Source organism: Larimichthys crocea, chromosome IX (genome assembly GCF_000972845.2).
Source record: "Larimichthys crocea isolate SSNF chromosome IX, L_crocea_2.0, whole genome shotgun sequence".
Taxonomy (NCBI): Eukaryota; Metazoa; Chordata; class Actinopteri; family Sciaenidae; genus Larimichthys; species Larimichthys crocea.
This window is the reverse complement of record NC_040019.1, coordinates 926,032-947,544: the sequence shown is the minus strand read 5'-3', so window position 1 is coordinate 947,544 and position 21,513 is coordinate 926,032. Positions and strand designations below refer to the sequence as shown.

The window sequence follows — 21,513 nt, the reverse complement described above, 5'->3', positions numbered from 1 at the left end:
GGCATTTGCCCTCCGCCGTACCTGAGTTTGAACTGGCAGCGCACCTCTCCGTGTTCGATCTGGATGAGCTCATTGTAGCAGGCTGACACGCTGCTGTTCTCCACAAACCTCTGGAGGCCAAACAAGGTTAAGTGGCGTTTTGAAGGAGACACAGAGAGAGAGAGAGAGAGATGAGTGGAAAATTGAATGAGTCAGGATTTACTCAGTAGCGACTTGTTTTGCTGCCTCCTACGTCATTTTCACACCATCGAACACGGCGGACAATAAGTGCCTCTTTCAAAAACTGGCAGCGTTGCTGCTATTTTAGTCTCAATTCTCTTAGAAGGGCCAGTAAAAAAAAAAAAAGCATCTATCAGAAACAAGGACAACACATTCAGTCTGTTGCAAACACACACACACACACACACACAGTCACAAGCTCAGGCGAGTTGTCGGAGACGTACTCGGCTAAATCCAGCGCAGAGGAGAGGAAGAACAGATGGCTCGTCCTGGTCAGCCGGTCTACACAAAGACAGAAAAGAAACCATCACCGTCTGCAACCACAATCATTTTTCACTGAACATGCTCGTAGTGGTCCACACCGAGATGAAAACAGTTCAGTCTGAAGGCCCTGAAATGCATTTTCTAACAGTTTTAGTCTTTTTATATGAAAAATTTCTAGATTTATGGACATGTCATGTATTTTCGTGGACCAATCATGATTTAGCAACAGCTGGTGGGTTGTTTGGTCTCTGTCAATTATCAAAATGACCTGAAGCATACTCCGAGTTTAACAGAAATAATGTTTTTATCCTCTAATTAAAGTCGTTATTTCTTTCTACTTCTTGCTGTCTTTCACATTAAAAGCCTACCCATAAAAAAAGGAAAGGCTGCAAGACTTTTAATGTGAAAATCCTGAAGGAAGCATTGAGCTTGTGATGAACTTCATTAAAAGGAAAACGGCACAGTGGACTGCCTGACGTGACTCATGCTGTGATGACGGACTTTACACTGAATTTATCAAGACTACGAGACCAAACACGGAGGAGGTTTGAGAGGCAGACCTCTTTGGGTGGGATGGAAGTGAAAGATATGTGTTACATTAGTGATCATGAGGAGATCAGTAGACTAGATGTGTGAGACTTGGTTAAAGTACTTTACTGACTTTCCCAGAGTCGGAAACTCACGCAGGCCTCAGGACAGACCTGTTTCATGTACTCGGTGCAGTCTGAAGCAATATTAGGCTATCTTGGCTCAACTGTTGAGTGTCCATGGGATCAAATAACGTAATCACGATCTCATCGTTATCCAGGAATTGAGCAAAACTCATCAAGTAAGCTAAACTATGACTGAGGAGAGGCCCACGGTCCTGCTAACTCACTGAAGGAGTGTTAACTTTGATTATTGTTGATGTTACACAATATGAAATTTAAGTTTTCAGTGACTGCTTCAAAAAGTGAAGTCAAACTTACTTTTGCGGCACCACGGCTAGAATGACTGTGTTTTCAGAGGGCTTTGTGGCGCGGAGCAACCTGGAAATAAAACAAAATGAAGCGAATTAAAAAAAAAGTCAGCGGGAGTTCATTCCATTCACACTCTGAGCTCATGAGAAGTGGCTTTGGACTCAGGTACAGGACAAACATGTGGGCAGATCGAGGGTGATGTCATCGCCACAAAAGAAGGTTCAGAACATTTCGGCTTCGCTCTTTACACAGCAAACACCGAACACAACATCTGCTTCAGAGGTTCGGCCGCAAAGCCACACCGCTGGCAGAGCGTACGGGAAAGCGGCCCGGGGGCGGAGGAGGAAAAGAAGACAGTGATGGAGGATGAAAGAGGGGTGGAGGGGTGAACAGAGGGAACAGATGATGGCAGAGATCCTCATGGGGGATAAGGATCGGAGTGTCGAGGAGAGGAGTGAAGGAGCAGCTGCCAAACTGTGGTAATCAGGAGACAGGAGAGACAAATGGATCTGTTCCTTTACTCGGGGAAATCATGAAGCACTTGTAATAAATCACTCCCCAAAATATATGGTGGTGGCTTTTAGTGTATCCAAGAAGTTTGGATGTGCGTGTTCTGTATCTAACAACAACTACAGCCCCGAACTCTGCAAAAATCAAGACAGGAATAAACACACAAGTTGCCTTAGCTTACGATAATGGGTGGAATACGCACTATTCCACCGTCTTAAAACAGAAATTAAAAAAAGACTTCCTTGTAATGATGCCTAGAAGGTATTCACGAAGGCATGAAGCCAACCATGAGACACACTTTGAACCATGGGAATCCCCATTCAGATGCCCCAAAACACAAGTCCTTTGTTCAGAGCAGAACAACAACAACAACAACATCTCTCGGCTTTTATTGGTTATTTTCAATAATCAGAAATTGGTTCTGAATCATTGACAATTTCAGGAACAGCTGCTCGTCTTTGACGTCAGGAAACTAACATACAGCGGGACACAAAATACAGAGCTAAGAACACTTCCTAAATAAATCTTGCCACAAAGTGACACGGGACAAACTTAGAACAAACCAGTAGTGCCGGGATGAACTAACCCCCCTGGCAGGAACGAAGAGTGATTGAGGTTATTCTACAATCAAAAGAGATTTCTGAAAAGCGTCCAGGGAGTTGTTTTTTTTCTCAATACTGTGGAAAAGAACGGACAAGAAAGAAAGAAAGAAAGAAAGAAAAACACTCCTCTTTCTTCAGGCTTCTGCATGTGTGTATTCCTCTCGGTTCCCCTGGGCCACTATCCAGCTTTCATGTCAACAAACAAACTCACAATTTGTAGTCGAGGCTCACTCGAGTGCCGCTCTTTTTCAATAGCCTCTTATGAATTGTGACGTCGGGTATTCCACCGCTGCTTCTTTTTCAGAGCAAAAAAAAAAAAAAAACACCAATCTGAGAAACCTTAAGAACACGAGCTGACAGATTCCAGTAACTCAGTTTGAGGATTCAGGTTTGTGACGCCTGCGGTGCCCACAGTGAACACCAGATGGCACCAACAAGCCCTCCACTACAGAGTCCAAAAGCTATTTACAGAACAACTCTCTGACAGACTGAACCTTCTTGTATAGTACTGATTTTAGGTATAAATCTCATCAAGTATTGTCAAGTCAAGTTTATTTTCGACATTGCAACCCTTTTGGCAGATGAAGCCCCTTTCAAACTCTTTGTTTACATGCATGTCGGTGAAAGAAGCCAGATCACTGCGTCGGTTCAAGTTCTTGAAGAAATTCTAGCACAATGATGGGTGATGATGGGTCAGCATTTCGGGAAGTAAGATTATTCACTTTCTTGACAAGACTCATGCCTGTACTTTAAATATGAATCTACATGCAGCAGCTGGTTATCTTAGCTTAGCATAAAGACTGGAAACAGCCGACAAACTTGTTTGTTTAATTTGTACAAAAACTGAAGACAAGTTGTGGTTTTACAGACGGATCTGTCTTAATCAGACAGCTGAACTTTAAAAAAGATGCTGGAAGATGGATTTTGTTCCCTCCAGATGCCGCCAGACGTTGTTTCCAGTCTTCGTGCTAAGCTAAGCTAAGCTAAGCTAAGCTAAGCTAAGCGGCGTCATATTAACCAAACATACCCAAGTGTGGTATCAATCATCTCAGCAACTCTCAGTGAGAAAGATGAAATAGGAAAAACAACAAACACACAGGACAGTAAACATATACACAGGCGTGAGGCTCACCGGCATACAGCTTCGGGCTCAAAGTAGCGAGAGTGGCGTCCATCAATGACTATAATCTCATGGTGCTTGTCCAGGAAACACTCGACGGCAGACTCGGGCGTCCGTGCGATGTTACACCTGAACCCAGCGCGGTCGCAGGCCCACCAGAAAGCATCGCTTTGGCTGTCCTCTTTGGCGAACACCAGCAGGACCTGAGAAGACAGGAGGGAATGGACGCCTGGGTGAGACAGCGCTGCTACTACGGTGATAATTATAGAATATCTATGTTAGTAGGCCTCCACTACATTTACTACTCAGACAGGACATTCTCCAGAGCAGCAGACATCCAAGAACCAGACTTCAGCTGTAATATTCACTCCTGACACAAAGGTTACTGACATTTATGGGCCTGAGTAGAAGCAGCGTATCTGCCAAACCTCTTTCTTCATGACAGAAAATGTAAATTCGTGATTAGATTGGGCTCGATGGCGAAACTCTCTGATGTGACAGCATCCCTCAGAGATATTTAACCATTTAACACCCAACTCCCCTCGGAGGGTGGACTATTTTCGACCCTTGCAATGAAATTGGACACACAGATTTATTACACCGTCGGGCTGCCAGATAGCTTTGAAGAAAGGCGGAGTGAGTTGTACTTTGTGGAGCATTGTATCTGACAATCGTGGAAAATACATAAAAAATATATTTCATAGTACTGGGAAAGGAAAGGAGGAGTTTCTAAGACGTTTCAGAGGTTCAAATTTATGCTTATGAATGCAAACAGATCTAACCGACGGAGAAATAAATACAAATAATGTTAGGAAACAAATCAAAGCAAAAGGAAAATAAGCGTGGAAGTAAAGATATCACAGGTTTTATCATGAGGCACGCCGGCTAAACGGTTAGCTTTGTTGTCTCACAGCAAGAAAATCCTGGTCATGAATCTTAGCCAAGTATTATTTTTGGAGACGTGTATACTCCACGGCAGCAACAATATTTATAGTCCAAAAACATGGTCTTTTTTAACACACTAAACACCGCCCCCCTCACAGGATAATAAATAGATATAAGATCCAGTCAGAATAAATGTGTGTTCAGAGACAAGTTTATGAAATTAGGTGTCAAAATCAGGTAAAAATTAGTTCTCGGCTCCAGGACTGTGGGGGCGTGTCCTCTGAAGGCGCTGAAGCCGTTTTGAAGCGACTGAAACGTGTCAGATGAGTTCAGAAAATGAACATGACTAACTTTGAAACACTCTGAGCTGAGATGAATTCATCTCTGTCTCTCTGCTCAGGGTGGCCTCAGCGTGTCATCGAGCCACCCTTTAAGGACCGCCCACAAAAATCCTGAGACTGAAAACTGGTGAAAAACAGTTTGAACCTCTGACTCCACATCTCAGTGATATATCATCTTGTTTTCCAACATATTTAATGTATTTGAAAGAAATCTCAGAATTGCCTTTACACAGACTTTAAAAAAAAGAACAAAACAATGAATAAAACTGACAAATCTACAGTGAAACACTAATAATTCTGCCCGCTAAATGTTTTAATATTTCATCCCTTTCAAGGGAATTGTTGACAATAAAAAGCCGCCAATTAGCAGTGACTCAACATGAGCAGGAGTACCGTTTCTTATAGAGGGCGATCAGTGGAAGTGTTTAAATTCTTCTAAATATAGAAGAGACATCAGATCCTCGAACCAGAAGGAGGATTTGTCCTTCATATGTGGATTCCCTCCCACAGTCTCGTGACATGCACAGCTCGGGGCATTTGAAGACGGCTGACAGCCTGCGCAGGGCGCCTCTTTGTCTTTCGTCATGATGTCTTCTCCCTGTGAATTATTCCTTCAACAACAACAACTGAGCAGCAAATCATCCCAAACGAAAAGCCGCTTCACACCAACAGACACGAAGCCCGCAGAGCGCGGACTCTTGTTTTTGATCCCACGCTGTGTTTTGACCACGAACGCACCAGCCACCTTTGGTACAGTGGTGAGGGAATACAACACACATACAGTAAGGACACACACACACATATATATACACACACACACACAAGCAGCTGGTCTGCAGCCAGAACCAACAGTACTCGGCTCTGCCTCGCAGCAGCATCACCCCCTGACTCCCCTCTAAGGACAACAAAGGATAGAGTGACAGAGGGAGTGCATGGAGGTGCAGCAGAGAGAGAGTAGAAGAGCCCTGAAGTCATGACTCCTCACACTTCCTGTGTGGTTTTTAAAAATCAGGAAGAGGTGACATCTACATACGCAGAACTTTACGGCAGAAAATATGGAAAAGAACAGGTGAGAAGGGCAGAAGAAGGAGAAGATGTAGAAGAAGAAGAAGAAAATGCGCTAGTATTGGTGAGTGCCTGTGAAAGGTCCACAGTCTTTGATCCCGTGCTGGCTTGTGTAACCATGGCACTGCTTTGTGTAACCATGGTGCTAACATGTGAAATTCCACACACACGGTACCCAGTCGACCCCGGGACGACGCCGACCGCACAGATCTCTGACCTGCCACCCAAATATGTCACCGAGGACGAGCCTGGTAGGAGGCGCCGTCGGTCTTAAAAACTCCCGTCTGATGTACAAACACACGGCTGCACTCCATCACACCAACGGTGTGTGTGCCTTCGATGCACGCTTCCTCGAACGTAACTCACCCTTAAACGATACAACAAATGAACGTACGCTTACGCAATTACCTGGCTTTAAAGTAAACACATGATTTAAACCTTTACATACGCGCATAAACAGCACGGTCGCTCATCAGCCGCGTGCTTTGTATGACTGTACAGTTAGCGTTCAGCTGGCTGACTCACATCAGAGTTCAGAGGTTAATCCGCCATGTTTGCACAACCAGGCCAGATGCCATCTAACATTGGGAGATTCCCAAACGCAGAGAGGTGTCATCGGGCCAACTAGCTTTGAGGACTTTATCTGTGTGGGAGCGCAACAGAATCAGATAGTATACGAAGGAGATCCAGGTTATCTAACACGACTGTATAAAATATAAAGTCTGAGCTCATTAATAGAAGCCAGGGAGGTGCTGCTGGTGCATCTGGGGCCAGCACTGTTTGAATTTAAATAATTAACAGGGTGCAGGAGATTTTTCTGTTATGCAACATCAAGAAAATGATACATAATTTGTATTATTCACTGTGCAATTTGTACATAATGTGTGCGCTTTGTTAAACATCTAACTCAAGGTACACTTGAAACTTTTTCCTGGAGTTGAACTGAAGTTAATTGAACGGCTGATCGACGTCAAATTCTACGGTTCAAGTTGTTTGAAGCAAAAACAAACCACATCATTGATTCAAACAAGAAGTTTGAACCAATATTCAGGACGTTTTACACCATTTGTGACATTTTATAGCCATCGAATGATTAATCTAGGATATAATCTCCAGGATTAATCCAAAATGAAAATAACCGGCGCCGTCTGAAACCTCCGTCCGAGCCAGTGAGCGGACGTCGGGCGAAGATTATTTTGTCAAAGTCAAGAATGAACTTTCCACCTCAAATAGTTGAAGAAAGCCCGCGTGAGTCGAATGTTTTGCAGCACACGTGCTGTATCACGCTTGCACAGCCCATAAAGCACGTCAGATATAAATCAAGCCGTTAACCCTTTAGAGGGGCGGAGCACCTAAATTAAAACATATGGACTATTTCTGATGCCGGCATGTCATGAAGGAAGGTTTCACCTGTTTATTCTTTTGTCTGGATTCTTTTTATGACACAAAGTGACAACATTAACTTAAAAGAGACCTCATCGACTTGTTGCTGCTCTTTAAATCCAAACTGACTCACTAAATTATTTTGTTTTGTCCATTAAAGAGAATAAAACTCAAAGATAGAAAGCTCAGTCCTTGTTGCAGAAGCCCAGGGTTCGAATCCGACCTGTGGCTCCCTCAAACCTCAAATATATGATGATATTTTGCCAATCAATCTACTAATTAATGAACTAACTCATAGTTTCAGCTCTTCTGTGTTTATATTTCCTGCACTGGCAGTCCACGTGCCGTCATGTGTGCTAAAAGGTTAAATTAACATCACACACAGAATATACTGCACACACGTGGGGAAATATAACAACATGCAACAAGCGTGTTACTTTACCTCCTCTTATCTGTGTAATAAGTGAAACCCATGAATCATTAGATAAACTGACGGAGGAGGTATCTGGAGAGGTTGAAACTCTCCAGGGCTGCGAGGCAGTAACAGTAAATGTCAAGGAAAACTCACTATATATAACTCTCTCCTGCCGAGCATTTTATCTCCCTCTTTTCATCTCTCCGTTGCGAGTGGAAGGAGTGAAGCAGGAGAGGTCACGGATCCGGCAGAAGGCTGGATGTGCAACTTTAGCTGGGCTGATTTGGGAGAGCAGTTGAAGGGTTTTATGGGGCATGAGACGACGTCTTAGACGGCTTTTTAATAAAAGCCTCTGGTCCCTCCACCTGCCTGCACCCTGCCACAGATTCCTGGTGCGGGGTTATTTGGCATGGCGGATAAGGAGGAGGAGGAGGGATAGAGCAGGATACTGTAGCTCGGCATGAACATGAGTGGCATGCCAGGCCTCTCACATCACTGCACTGGAGTAGGAACTGAGCTGAACCCCTGGAGATCGGTCAAACAGGCGCAGCTCGAAAAAAAAAATCAAATCAAAGCCATAAACAAGCACCTAATAAAGTAGCTGATTCCCGAGGTAAGAGCTGCCAGAACGGAGGAATGCTTTGTGGTGTACCTGCGTCTCAACCAGCTGGTAACCTCCAAGAACTCTTAGTTTCTTTGTTACATAAGGATAAATCTGACTAGCACATGGCCTAATCCCCCAAGCAGAGGATGAGCACAGGCAATCCCTGACTCAACTCCACCTCACCTCGCAATATTCCCAACTTCTTGACGGACTGAGTGACTGACACCACAGAGCGAGGTGCGTGCAGACTGTCTCAGTCGTTGACTGTTCTGTTAAGACGGACGTGAAAACCGATCCTTTAAGATTGTACGAGTAGCTTACATAAAGATTCTGTGGAACATGGGCGCTTCAAGCCCCGTTAACACCGGGAAGCTGTGACTGCTTTTCCTAGAAGAAAGATCATGTTTGAAGAAAATCCTGACACGACCCGCAGACAGCACAAACAGTCTTATTGGTGATCAGTTTAAACAGCGTTGTAGTGTACATACACAAGCACAGCTAAATCTGTAAATCATTTCATTCATGATTTTGTTGGGAGCGTATTATTCTTATAACTGTGTGTTTAACACTTTGACAACAAACATCGGGGGCAAAAACAACGAAAATAACAAGAGCTGAAACTATATTCAGAATTAATTAATTGATTAATTTAAAGAATATATCAAATATTCTCTGATTTAAGACTCAAACTGGAGCATCTGCTGCTTTTCTTCATCACATCTCACTGTAAACTGAATATTTTCTTTAGTTTTTCTGGACAAAACAAAACATATGAAACATTTTACAAGCATAACGTGAGTCCAGATTTTTTTTTTTTTTAACAAAGTCTGTTTCACTCTTACCTGAATTGGCTCCTGAGTCAGTCTCATAGGCCCAACACATTCTTCTGTAGCTGAAACCTGCAAACAAGAGACGAGACTGTCAAGAACAGAACACATAAAACACACAAAGCAAAGCAAGAAAAAACTCTGCTTACCATTTTACCATTGATGTCCAGAAGCATATTGGCATATTGCTTTTATTATTATTATTATTTGACCACCTTTAATCTTTCCAGCTTTAAAAATCCAGACAACACCAAGACGAGTATCTCCTCAGTGAAAACACATATCCAGGTTGCTCGGCACAGACACAGTCTCCTACACTGCACACGTGGATATTTACATGCAGCTTTAGCAGCCCAGAGCGGAGCTGTCCACGGCAAACATCTTTAGAAGGTATTAGCAGACAGTCACAGGTTTACTTGCATAATCCTACTGCAGGAGCATCACATTCTGTGCTGTATATATATATATATGTGTGTGTGTGTGTGTGTGTGTGTGTGTGTGTAGAGGCTTCTTAACCCCATGCGTCATTCTGGTGTGAATAAGCAGCTACATGTGCATCCTTTGAGCATATGCATGCACACACATGCTTACACCACACATGAATCAGCAGTGTGCCATATCATACGGCATCACGGTACGACACTCCTCATGTGTCGTGCCCGGGATTTAACCAGCAGGTATTTTGGAGTGTCGGTGAGTCAGTTTTTGCTCATTGGCGGGTTTTTGTAAGAGCGTGTGGTTTGTGACACACTTGTAACCCACATGGGAATGTTCCAGATTTAAAAGCTCTCTCTCAAGCTTGAGCAAAATATCTGTGAGGTATCCACAAAAACAGAGAGGAGAGATAAAGACAGAGGCAGGAGGAGGATTTCAGTTAATTCTACTCGAGGCACGAGCTCCATAATAATGCACGGCACGCACAAACTCATACTTCAGCAGCAGCAGCCGCCGTATGACTAAAGCAGTGAGGTACACACACACACACACACACACACACACACACACACACACAGGTGACTCAACCGCACATTGGTATTATTTGTCAGCGGTAATTAGGCTTTAAAAAAAAAAAAAAAAGGTGGACATACCTCAGGCCACATCTAATCTCAGAGAGCCACTACCAACCACTGACGCCATCAATGCTGCACATGAAGAAATCAGCTCACTTTGAGATAAATAAACGTATGAATAAACTAATACATTTGTCAGACACACACACACACAGCTGCAGGCAAACACACACAACGGCTTTACCGACAGGCACAGTGTCCGATGTTGTCTCACGTTCAAAGAGCAGATAAAGATTCATGAAGCATTTTAACCTCACTTTGAAATTCCTGCATTTGTTGGAAGTATTGCATGTACTCTCAGCAAAATCTACTTAAAGTATGAGAAAAAGGACTTAATGTGTAGTAAAACGTTCACCTCCTATTCTGTGTGATGTTTTTGGATTGTGGATGTTTGAGTTCATTTTAACTCTACATACTGTTGTTTAGTTTAGTTTAAGCTGCAGCAGTGCATCATGGTCTGTAAGATCGTCGTAATGTTTGTAGCGTCACCGTCTTGTGAGCTCAGAAAAAAAAAAAACTGCCTATTTTCAGCCTCGTGATGATGCGTTTTCCAGATAATCCAAGAGGATTTTTAAAAGGTTTGTCATAAATATTCACCAGATTTAAAAACACGTGACAGAAAAAGTATAGAAAGCTGTCGGACAAATGAAGCGGAGTAAAAAAAATACAGTGTCGTGATTGGTGCATGTTTGTGACATCATGTTTCTAATCAGGACAAAGGAAAGTCTCTAAAGTTCATCACTCGTATTAAGAGGCTGATTGAGAAAATAAGTTTTTAAATAACACACAGTGTCCTCAGCGATGTGTCTGTTTGTCCTGCACATCCAAATAAAAGACAGCCCATGCCTGGCATAATGCATCATGAGAACATAGACAGTAAAAAGTGACCAGGAAGCAGGTGTGAAGGCTGTTTCTCAAAAAATCTTTGAGTAAAATTGATTGACAGTTACTTTTTAAGTGCGAGCGCCTTATCGTAGGAAAGCTAGATACTATCCGAGATCAGAAAATGGAAGCTGAAGCTTCATTTGAAGACTGAAGAAAAAAAAAAAAAGCATGAGTCGTTTCAGCAAAAGCCACGAAACAACAAACATGTGTTTACATTCAAGTGACCGAACCCTTTTGACCGCCGCATGAATCACGATTCATCAGCGAGCAAAGGAGGTGGTGTGACGTTGAACCACAAGCCGGCAGAAGGAGGCCGAAATGTTCTTTAACTTTAACTCCTGAACTTTTAAGGACTTTAATGCAAATTAAGTTAAACAAAAGAAGCGGAAGATCCAAAAACACTGATTTTTGACAGTTTTTTATGGGTTGTGGGTAACGTCAAATCAGAAAATCTGTATCCAGGTTTGAACTGAAGGGGCCAGATGTTGGACTTTGACATGGAAGACGTTTAAGAGGCGTTTTAAAGCAAACTAAACAAACCATAAGCAAGCAGAGTCATGCGGACCTCACATCACAGTTGTTTGTCTCAGAGTACAAAGAGACTTCTTGGACGTCTGAGCAGTAATCACTTTCATGTTGTCAGCAGCCATCTTGCTGAGGTCCAAAGAAATGAGGTCAGTCAAAGTAAGAGACGACCCGAGGGAGCGCTGAACCAGACGTCCACCGAGTTAGCAAGAAAGACGAGGAGCAAAAAGACTCACGAGATGAAAGATGGAAGAACTGAATCATTGTCGAGTGCTTCCGCGATGACAAGGAGCACAGACTCCAGAAGATGTCAGAGGGGTTTGCGGGTTGGCTTCATGAGAAAATGAGTAATTCTGTTTTACTTGAGGAGGATGCAGCCAGATGTGAAACAGGACAGGAAGGAAGGCGGGAGAAACGGGAACAGCTCAGTAATCACCGCTGTGAGAACAATTTGGAGAGAGATCAGTCCGTGGAGCTAGAAGATGATGGAGGAAGTGTTGGGTGAAGTTGTCACAGGACCATCTAGTCTTCGAGTAGGTGACAAAGTCTAGTCGTGGAAATACAGGAAGGGGAAATAGACAAAGGAAGATTTACTGAGTACAAAGACAAAAGCCTCTGAGAACAAAGACGGATGGATGAGGGGAAGAATGAGAAACGCTGGAAGAGTTTATTGATTCATAAGAACTCAGACAACCAAGAGGCAGGTGAGGAAAGACAAGAAAGACGGATATATATTCAGTGAACAGAAATTAGACATCAGAAAGTTGGAAAGAGACAAAAGAAGAACTAAACCGCAGTGAATGACCTCTGTTTTCATGGGAAAAGTATAGAATAAAAGCCAGGATCTGTAATTATGAAAACATTTTACAGCAACCACTTACACAACACGGAGAGTGCAATAATAAACTGAAATCTTCAACTGGAACAACTAGAAGCGTAGTCTCACGCCTGGTAATATGCTCGGCAGAGTCGATTTATATTTTTATATTGTGTACTCCAGGGGACCAATTTAGAAATGGTAAGACTACACAGGCGCCTTTATATAGTTCGGATTCTATATTAACTTATTAGATCAGTTAGATCAGTGCTTTTTAAAGTCTGACACTGACGAAACCAAACAACTTGTCTCGCTTCTGGTTGGGGATAATCACAGCCGTAATTTAGAGGACGTAAACAAGATGTTGCCATGGAGTCAGTGAGTTGAACTGTGGGGAGACAACTGTAAAAAAAATTTGCAATATGTATTGTGCTTTTTGTTTTGCACTTTTTAAACTGGTTGGGTTGGGTGACCTCTTCCTCGTATGATGCCCTCGTGAAGCACTTTGTGACATTAAAAGTTTGCCGTATTAGCTGTTCCGCTCATGGATACTTAACTCTGAGACTGAAGAAAACTTAAAAAACGGGATGACTATCAGGCAGGAAGCATCTTTTTCCATCGATTCTAAATAGATCCAAAGGCGTTTATTCGTGATCCTCATCGGAGAGAATGATATGTAAGCGTTGAGTTACACTGAATCTAAAAATACGAGCATCGTCTTCCAGAACACCGAGCACGCACGTGTCCCTTTCACCTCCAGCAGTATCTTTGCCTCGCGTCTCTAATTGCTAACTCTACAGAGCTTTCCATTTGGAGTCACTTCAGTTGATTCCACAGTCTTTGTTATAAGGTTGGCTTCGAAAAGGTGCTGTATAAATAAACCCTTAATTACTTAGAGGGGCCCCAGGTACATCATGTCATTGCATATACTGTATGCACATGTTATGATACAGATTAAACACTGCTTTCATTGTGGAGGCATTTCATGGCACATTTAATACAGCGGTTTATCCTCCAGAATGCAATAAACCTAACAAAGTTACGGTATGTTTAACGTGTTCGTTTGAAGGTGTTTTCACTGTTTACAATGATGTTAGATTAGAAAGATGACAAGTTGGTTTACGTTAGAGCCGGAGAACAGGCAGAGCTGTTTAGGCCAACGTCTAATCATTTTGGGTAAGTGACAAAGAGGGGTGTATCTCTCATCTAGACTTGACCTTGTGTGTGGCTCTTACTTTGAAACTCCGCAGACTGTTTAGAAATCAGAAATGATACAGTATGACGTTACTGTGGCCTTCGGCGCGAGGCTGAGACTTCTGATCCTGCGCATTATGTCACTTTCCTCTGTGTCGGCGAAACGTTATTTTGACTAATTTTGTCTATTGCCAGATAAATACCAAGCAGTCCGTTTCAATCGTATTATATTACTCATCAGTGTTAACAGCAGGCCTCGGTGTTTACGTGAATCACAGTCCTTGCAACAAGGCCCCGTCTTATCTGCAGTGCGGGTGGCCTTCTGCGCCGCCTCGATGCGCTTGAGGTCAGCCTCGGTCTGTGCATGTACATCTTCCTTTAGGCTTCTTTCCACAGCGTGAAGTCACGATAAGCTCGCACTGATCAAGTGATATTTTGACACAGATTAACTTTGTCATGTGAGCAGGCTTCTTGGCTGCAACCTTCAAATTTGATGTTACGCTACCAATAATAGCACACTGTGGAAGGCTATTATTGTACGCAGCGACAGGAGTTGATTAAAAAAAAACGTTATTTAACAACAACTGATGGAAATAACTCCAGATTCTTGTGCAAACGTGCTCCTATTCTAACCCCGTTTACTCTGCTTTATTAGATAATGTGCAATTATTCCAACAGTGATTTACACACTTAGTTCAAAGCAGAACAAGCTGATGTATCAACCCAAAACTTATTGCAGATATGGCATATATAGTAGACAACAACCACCAAGAAATTGCAAGAAATTCCAAAAATACAACAGCTTACATAGATTGCTTGTGATCCAATGCTCGCAGCCTGGTCAGTCCAACACTTTACCGGACTGAAACATCTTTTCCTTCAGCGCCTCCAGAAGGTTTTCGACTTATCTCTCAACATCTTCTAGCTGGATTGGTTCATACGTTCAAGATTCCCTGACAACGTTTCCAAAAGTTTGTTGACTTTTCTTCTAGCATGTCAACAAAGTAAACTGTTAAAAGGATTTTCATAAAACTCGGTGCAGACATTTCTGTTCCTCTCAGGATGAATTGATTGATCCCGTAACTTTTTTTTTTCATCCAGTACCATCATCAGGTCAAACTTCCAATTTTGTCCAGTGACTAAAATACTTGCAAAAGTATTGGCATCGGCCTCGGATGTACTTTACTTTACGAGTGTATAATGCAAACTATCAGCTAACATCATGTAAGACCATTCTTTAATAAGTGAATTTATTGTCAGGCTTTAATCCAAAAAGACGTGGCGCATTGGAAAATCTAATTTGGCCAAACTTGTGAATCACCGGTGACGTGTTGACTCTCTCCTTTTGTCTGCTGGCGTGGAAATAAATAACAGTATTCTTGAGAGATACGATCACCTATGACACCTTTTTGAACGAGTATCCTGGCGAGTAGAATCCCGCCTGACTTCATATTTATTTATGCTGTTTGACGGGTTGTTATTCCCTGACTGGAATCTTCTCATCCTGCTCTTAAGTGCCACCATCCCTGATGCTGACCATTCTTATGCGCTGCGTTTCAAAACCACCAGGAAAAAAAAAAAGCGGAGAATGGAAACATGACTGTGAGTAATAAAAATTCAGACTATGCTCCATTGAGATAACATGCATGTAAACACACACCTACAGGAACTTCTTTGCATATAAACAGTTGTCCCAGTCCAACCATTCAAACTATTTTCCACTTCACAGCCTGGATGACATTCCCGCTCTCTCACACACACACACACACACACACACCTCTTACATCCGAACCATGTCCACACTAAGAAGGCTAGATCTGGAAATGTTGCTTAAAACAATGTAAGTCTACTGTACACTCACTCGCTGAAACATTCGGAAAACTGGCAAAATCTCAAAAAGTTGACCTGTCTGTCTGTTGGTGAGCTGCTACACTGACATGCTGAGCAAACTTTTTAAGACAAACTGCAAGAAAGTAGTGAATCTAGTTTATTATGTTCAGTACTGGCACACCACTTAAAGCATGAGAACCACTGATGACTACTGCAGGTGTTTCTGAAGCTACAAAACCAAATGACAACAACAACAAGCAAATCCAAAATCGCACTCCTTGTCAGTTTGATCAGAAATAATTTCAATAATCGTAACTTACGCACAAAACGCATCAATTTACAGCCAGCGTAACGAGGCTGCCTGGCATCAAACGCTGATAGTGGATCGTGAAGCATGCTGCAGCAGACAAACACTGAGCAGCTCAGGTGTGCCTCTCCAGGTTGAGTTTAGGTCCCGCCCACCTCAGACAACAACACTGACATTTAAAATGACGCTCACACACACAGAAAATTCACTCAGTCACAGTTTTCATGATTAATCAGGCTTAGTGTGGATGTAAAACATGATTCCTGGACTGCCTTGTTTCGTTTCTGAGACATCATGAAGGATTAGACTACTCAAAAGATCCTATGCCATCACCGTCTGCACTGCTCTTTCCTGTTAATACATTTTTTTAGACGTGTGTCTTGTTGAGATTGTGAATTCTTAATGGGCGACATCAAGTCTTGAACGTTACATAAAGCGAGCAGAAGCCAGGAGACTACATCAGACTTGTGCCAACGCTGCAAAGCTGAGACTGATCTGAGACGAGAAGATCGACTGATCTGAGGTAAGAAAGATGATAAGCGACCCAAGAAGTGTTACGTGTGCGCTCAGTAAATCAACAGAGGGTCGAGCAGCCGTCCCTTAAAAAATGATAAAATTCCAGGCCTGGTATTTACACGCTTTGTTTCATACATTGTAATGTGTAACCTGCAGAGCAGCGTCAGAATACGTGCTTTCCTTTTAGATCTTATGCGCTAGAAAAGTCAAAAACTGCAGTTCCTCTAACGTCCACTTGAGGCTGGCTCCAGAAGTGAGTCAGTCTCCATAAGTCCCCATGTTTCACAGCAGAAATAAACATGTTTACAGCCTGGTACAAAAAACAGTTTTGGTCTCTGTAGCTAATTTCCCCGTTCATGACAACTGTACTGAGGGTGAATTTATATACAACTCACCTGTTCACATTATATTAAGGCTTAAAGTTATGCAGGATTAAGAGCGTGGACGCTTTGATTGACAGGTGGGTGCTGTCACAGGTGGCTTGTTTGAGCAACCAGGCTTCATTCAGCCGCAGGATGTGATGTCACGCATACGCTGTCCATTTTTCATACCGTCACTGGCTCGAATCAACAGTTTTCTGGCGGTTTAGTCCTCTAACTTCCTGCTAAGATCTTTAAAACCTGTTCATCTAGACAGCGTCACCAACCAGCCGACATGGTTTGTGTTATAATTCTGTTTCTTTCCTCAATAATATCAGTCTGTTTGCAAAAACCAACAAATAAAGAAGAGCCTACAAAGAAGCCTCTGTCCGATTAGAAGAAGTGTGTTCATTAGAATTAGTTTCGTAAGAGTTTTTTTTCCTGTCCGGACACAGAACCCGCATTGTTCACGATCACTGAACTTGCTAAGAAAGTGATAATTCATGCTCCCCGTCTGTATATTCTTATAAGTCAGCGACTGTGTGAGACGCCCTGGAGGAAGATCTGTACGGGCCACCAGCATCAGCTCCCTCACATGCGACTGTTCACACTCCTGCCGTACTGACCAGAGGGGTAAACAAATGACTTGTGTATATAAGCATGCACACACGTATGCACACACACACACACACACACACACATGGGAGCGTGATCAACACCATGGCAGATTATCAAGATCCTGCAGGGAAAGGCAGATGGTTTTAATAATAAATGGTATCATTGATCCTCTGTGAGTCCTCAGCGATGGAGGGGAACTGAGGGAAGTAACAGCTGACACACACACACACACACACACACACACACACACACGTAAACACACACGCTATTTGTGCAACCCTAAACCACAAATCTATAAAAGGTATAAAATTGCTGTTGTAACCTATTCTATGATTGCAGCATCCTGTTAGAGTGAATAAATATTTTCATTCAATCCACTTCCGATTCATTTTGCGCCAATTTTTCTTCCATATCAGGACCAGAGGAGAAAATACCCCCCAAAAATTTGCAAACCCAAAAGCGTAAAAATCAAATAAAGCAAAGTTTATAATCGCAGGATGTGTCCAGGCCTGAATGGGTTAATCTATTCTGAGGGTCTGATGACACGATCATCTGCTACACGACTTCTTAACAAAACACAGCTACATCCTCTGGGGTTCGATCATAAATATGAAGAAGTATCTGTTCACATGCTCCCTCATGACAAGACATGTACACAACTGCACACAAGTTTATGATCTTTATTCTGAGGATGTGATCCCCCCTCCTCCCCTCCTCTTCCAGCTGAACGCTTTACTCATTAATACTCATTAATAATGCGGTTTACTGAGTTTTAGAGACTCTCTCATGTTAATGGGAGCTCGATCTTTTTGTGTTTGCGACCGTGACCTCAAAGCTCTTTTGTCATCACACACTTCCTCCGACGAGGAAAAGAGCTTGAGACGTGGTTAAAAGTTGCAGAAACAAAGCGAGTAAGTGCACCTTGAGTTAAGAACTTCATCTCTGCTTTATATTATGTTTAATAATTAAGCAGCCTGATGCAACAAGCTGTCCTGAAGTGATGAACACAAGTCGCCAAACCTCAGGTGATGCTTTGACACTCTGAGGCACGCTGTCTGTAACTTGCTGCTCCGGTTTGGATGCACATGTGACAATGTGTTCTGTTTTCTAGACAACAAGCATCAGCCTGCAAACAGGCTTTTCTTATAGCGCTCATTCAGGCTGGATGAGAGAGTCGACGCGGGACTTCCACGGTGCAAAAGAAACCGTGTGAGGAGGTCAAAACTCCAGCAACACTTGTAGAGTCAGAGTCAAAGTTCCCATATTTAGAAGCCATGATATAAACACTGAATGAATAGTTTATAACTCATTATAGCAGCAGCAGTTGTAGCTTTAAAGTCACACTTTGCATTTTATTTTACCCCCTATGCATTGAGCATTTAATAAACGGTTCATGACACTTTACATTAGCGGTAGTTGTAGGTAGATATAAGTGCTTATTAATAGATCTGGACACCCTGTGCACAGACGGAGAAGCTGTGCATTAATAAGCCACGTTACAATGCGTTATAAATCATTTTCATATCTGTGCATCTGTGGTGTTGTTTGCAGACAGATAAGTCAGATGTTTGACTGACTGCTCAGCATTCTTATGAATAAATGAGCAGGTCTGACATTTACTGCATGCATCTCTCCCTGTCATTTGACATATCACATTAAAGTGATCAGCTGCACACTGATGTCTGCAGTGAGGGGCTGATGGACACGTCTGTGATTGAAGGCTCGGGCCTCCTCCGGTAACAAACAAACAAACAAACAAACCGACAGGCCTCCTCACGTGCGTGATCTTCACACATGATGATGATGATGATGCTGTGCCACCAAACACCGTGTTTCACTGCACCGTACCTTCACGCTGGTGTGGCTGGTCTGCGTCTCGGCCTCGATGCGGATGTGTCCTCCGCTGTTCTCCGCCTTGCGATCCCGGTACGAGTTGTTCCGAGAGTGCCGGTTCTGGTAGGTGATGACGGAGGGGATGGTCTCGGCCGCATCGGTCTTGATGAAGAGCCCGTGTAACGTGGCCGCGGTGCCCTGAGAGATGGTGGTGGTCTGGTGCGGGGAGTTGGATTCGTCTGAGTCTCGGCAGTAGATCACCCCGCTCTGAGAGACGTGGATACTGGGAGCGCAGCCCATACCTCAGCGACGCGCCTCCGGAGCCGGAGCCCGGAGAATAAACACCGACACTTGGGTACCACCTCCCCGTCGTCCACAGCTGCCTGCACCGCGGGCTGCTGTTGGCTCCGGGCATCGGCTGCTGCGCGCTCGGATCGCTCTCTCCTCCACACACCTCCGTTTGAGCACATGAAGGGGTGGAGGGTGGAGGGTGGAGGGGGGAAGAGAAACGTGATGGTGTTGGGTTGATTGTTTAATTCACGCGTCCCGTCGATCCCGGTTCCTCCTCAGCCTCCTCCGTTATTGAAGAATCTCGGATTCCGATCTCATATTCAGGACAAAAGGAGTCTGAGGCTTCAGCTGATGGCCTGCACCATCCGTGAAAGGACTAAACCACCTGGCTGCTCTTCAGCATCACCTCCGTCTTCTTCCTCCGTGGCATGCTTTGCGTTTTCAGGTCCATGGAGAGTCCCTGGCTTCATGAAATCTCCTCTGTACTTTAGTTATTCTGCTTGCAGATGATTGGCCACGGTCCATCCCCTCTCTCTCTCTCTCCCTCCCTCCCTCCCTCTCCATCACACTAACATTATATCACATCCCTCCATCATGACCCTTTAATCTCCCCTGAGGCCCTTGGCCTGGCTGCAGAGGTCATTGTTTTTAGCCTCACCACACTGGATCAGACACAATGCTATCAGAGTAATGGAGGTTTGATGAAGAAGCCACTTACAGTACAAACCGCTCCCCTCGTGCATTATAGATTTCTTCATATGATCTTATTTTGTTTTTTTGCAGAAATTGTGCAGCTGTGTGTTTTTTTCACAAACTGCTGCATGCTGACCTTTGACATCGGACATTGGAAAAGGAAAGATATCAGCAAGTATTAAACAAGCCCGGACCGTCTGTCCTTGATTCTCTGTTGAGTTGTACACAGGACAGATGAAGTAGCAGACGTGTTAGAGATGTTCGAATGCAGAACAACTCCTCGAATCCCAAATTATCGTGTTCAAGTTGCTTGTTTTTTTCTGACCAACAGTCCAAAACTCAAAGATATTCACCTTCAGCTATCATGTGTGACGAAGAAAAGCCAGAGCCGGACACACGTCTGCATGAACAATGAATCTACAGCTCCGTCACTATCAATGCATGTTTTATAAATCAGAACTAATGATTTATATCAAAACATGCGCCTACATATCATCTAGATACAGTTTCCAGTTTGTGGGTCACTAGTTGTAATCACGGTGCTAGATGTAGAAGATAAAAATAAGATAAATAAATACAATAGAATAATATTATGAGTAAAAACTGAAGTGATATAAATAAAATATTACAAAATATGAATAAGTGTGCTGTCTAAAAGTATATTTAAATGTACTATACACTGTGAAGAGGTATCACTGTATGAATAGGACATACCACTATTAAAAAATATGAAAAGTGTATACAGGGGTATAGTAAAATAATAGTAGATATAATAATAGTAAATGTGTGTACATATTTAAAGAAATAGTATATATAGTATATGGTATAATATATAGTAAGACTGATCATTAGCTGGCAAATAAAAATAAACAATAAATAAGAAAATGATAAGTAAATAAATGAAAAATAAATAAACAATTCAAACAAACTGAAATATTTTTCTTGGATGTAGAGACGAAGCAAATAGTTGTGTAATCAGTGTTTTGGTAAAAGTTTTATCATTTCACTGGTTGGAAGCAGTTTCCAGTATTTTCATTGTATGTTGTTGAGATTTAATATCTTATTTATTATTTTTTTTGACATTTCATAGATTAAAAAAGTACTTGGCAGATTATCAGATAAAGGAAACAATCATTAGTGGCAGCGCTTCCAGGATTTGTCCTTATTTATAGCCTGATCTGTTCCTCTCATCGCCAGCGCTGCACGGGACAAACTCATATGTAACAAGACTTTAAAACTTGCTTTCAAAGTCAGTTCTTGTGTTTCAAACTTGAAGCCAAATATTTGTAGTTTTGGATAACTCAATCTTTCATTCGCTGACTGCTTAATGAGGATCCACTTAGTAATTAATGGCCTATTCATTTTGGAAACCTCTAATAGG

At 42.7% G+C, this 21,513-nt stretch overlaps 1 protein-coding gene across 4 annotated transcripts in view; it reads right to left on the bottom strand.

Moving 5' to 3' along the window:
- pde8b (phosphodiesterase 8B) overlaps positions 1-21,513 on the bottom strand; it is a 42,029-nt gene that overhangs the window by 18,220 nt on the left and 2,296 nt on the right. The window contains exons 1-6 of one of the 4 annotated variants that reach the window (XM_019265078.2): positions 19,164-19,448; positions 9,210-9,266; positions 3,687-3,877; positions 1,452-1,511; positions 444-501; positions 22-110 (exon numbers count right to left, since the gene is read on the bottom strand). In XM_019265078.2, coding sequence (XP_019120623.1) covers positions 22-110; positions 444-501; positions 1,452-1,511; positions 3,687-3,877; positions 9,210-9,266; positions 19,164-19,448 — 740 coding nt within the window. Of the gene's footprint in view, positions 1-21; positions 111-443; positions 502-1,451; positions 1,512-3,686; positions 3,878-9,209; positions 9,267-15,835; positions 15,951-19,163; positions 19,449-21,513 lie in introns of those variants that run through there. The other 3 variants (XM_027282096.1, XM_027282094.1, XM_027282095.1) reach the window with 3 other exon arrangements.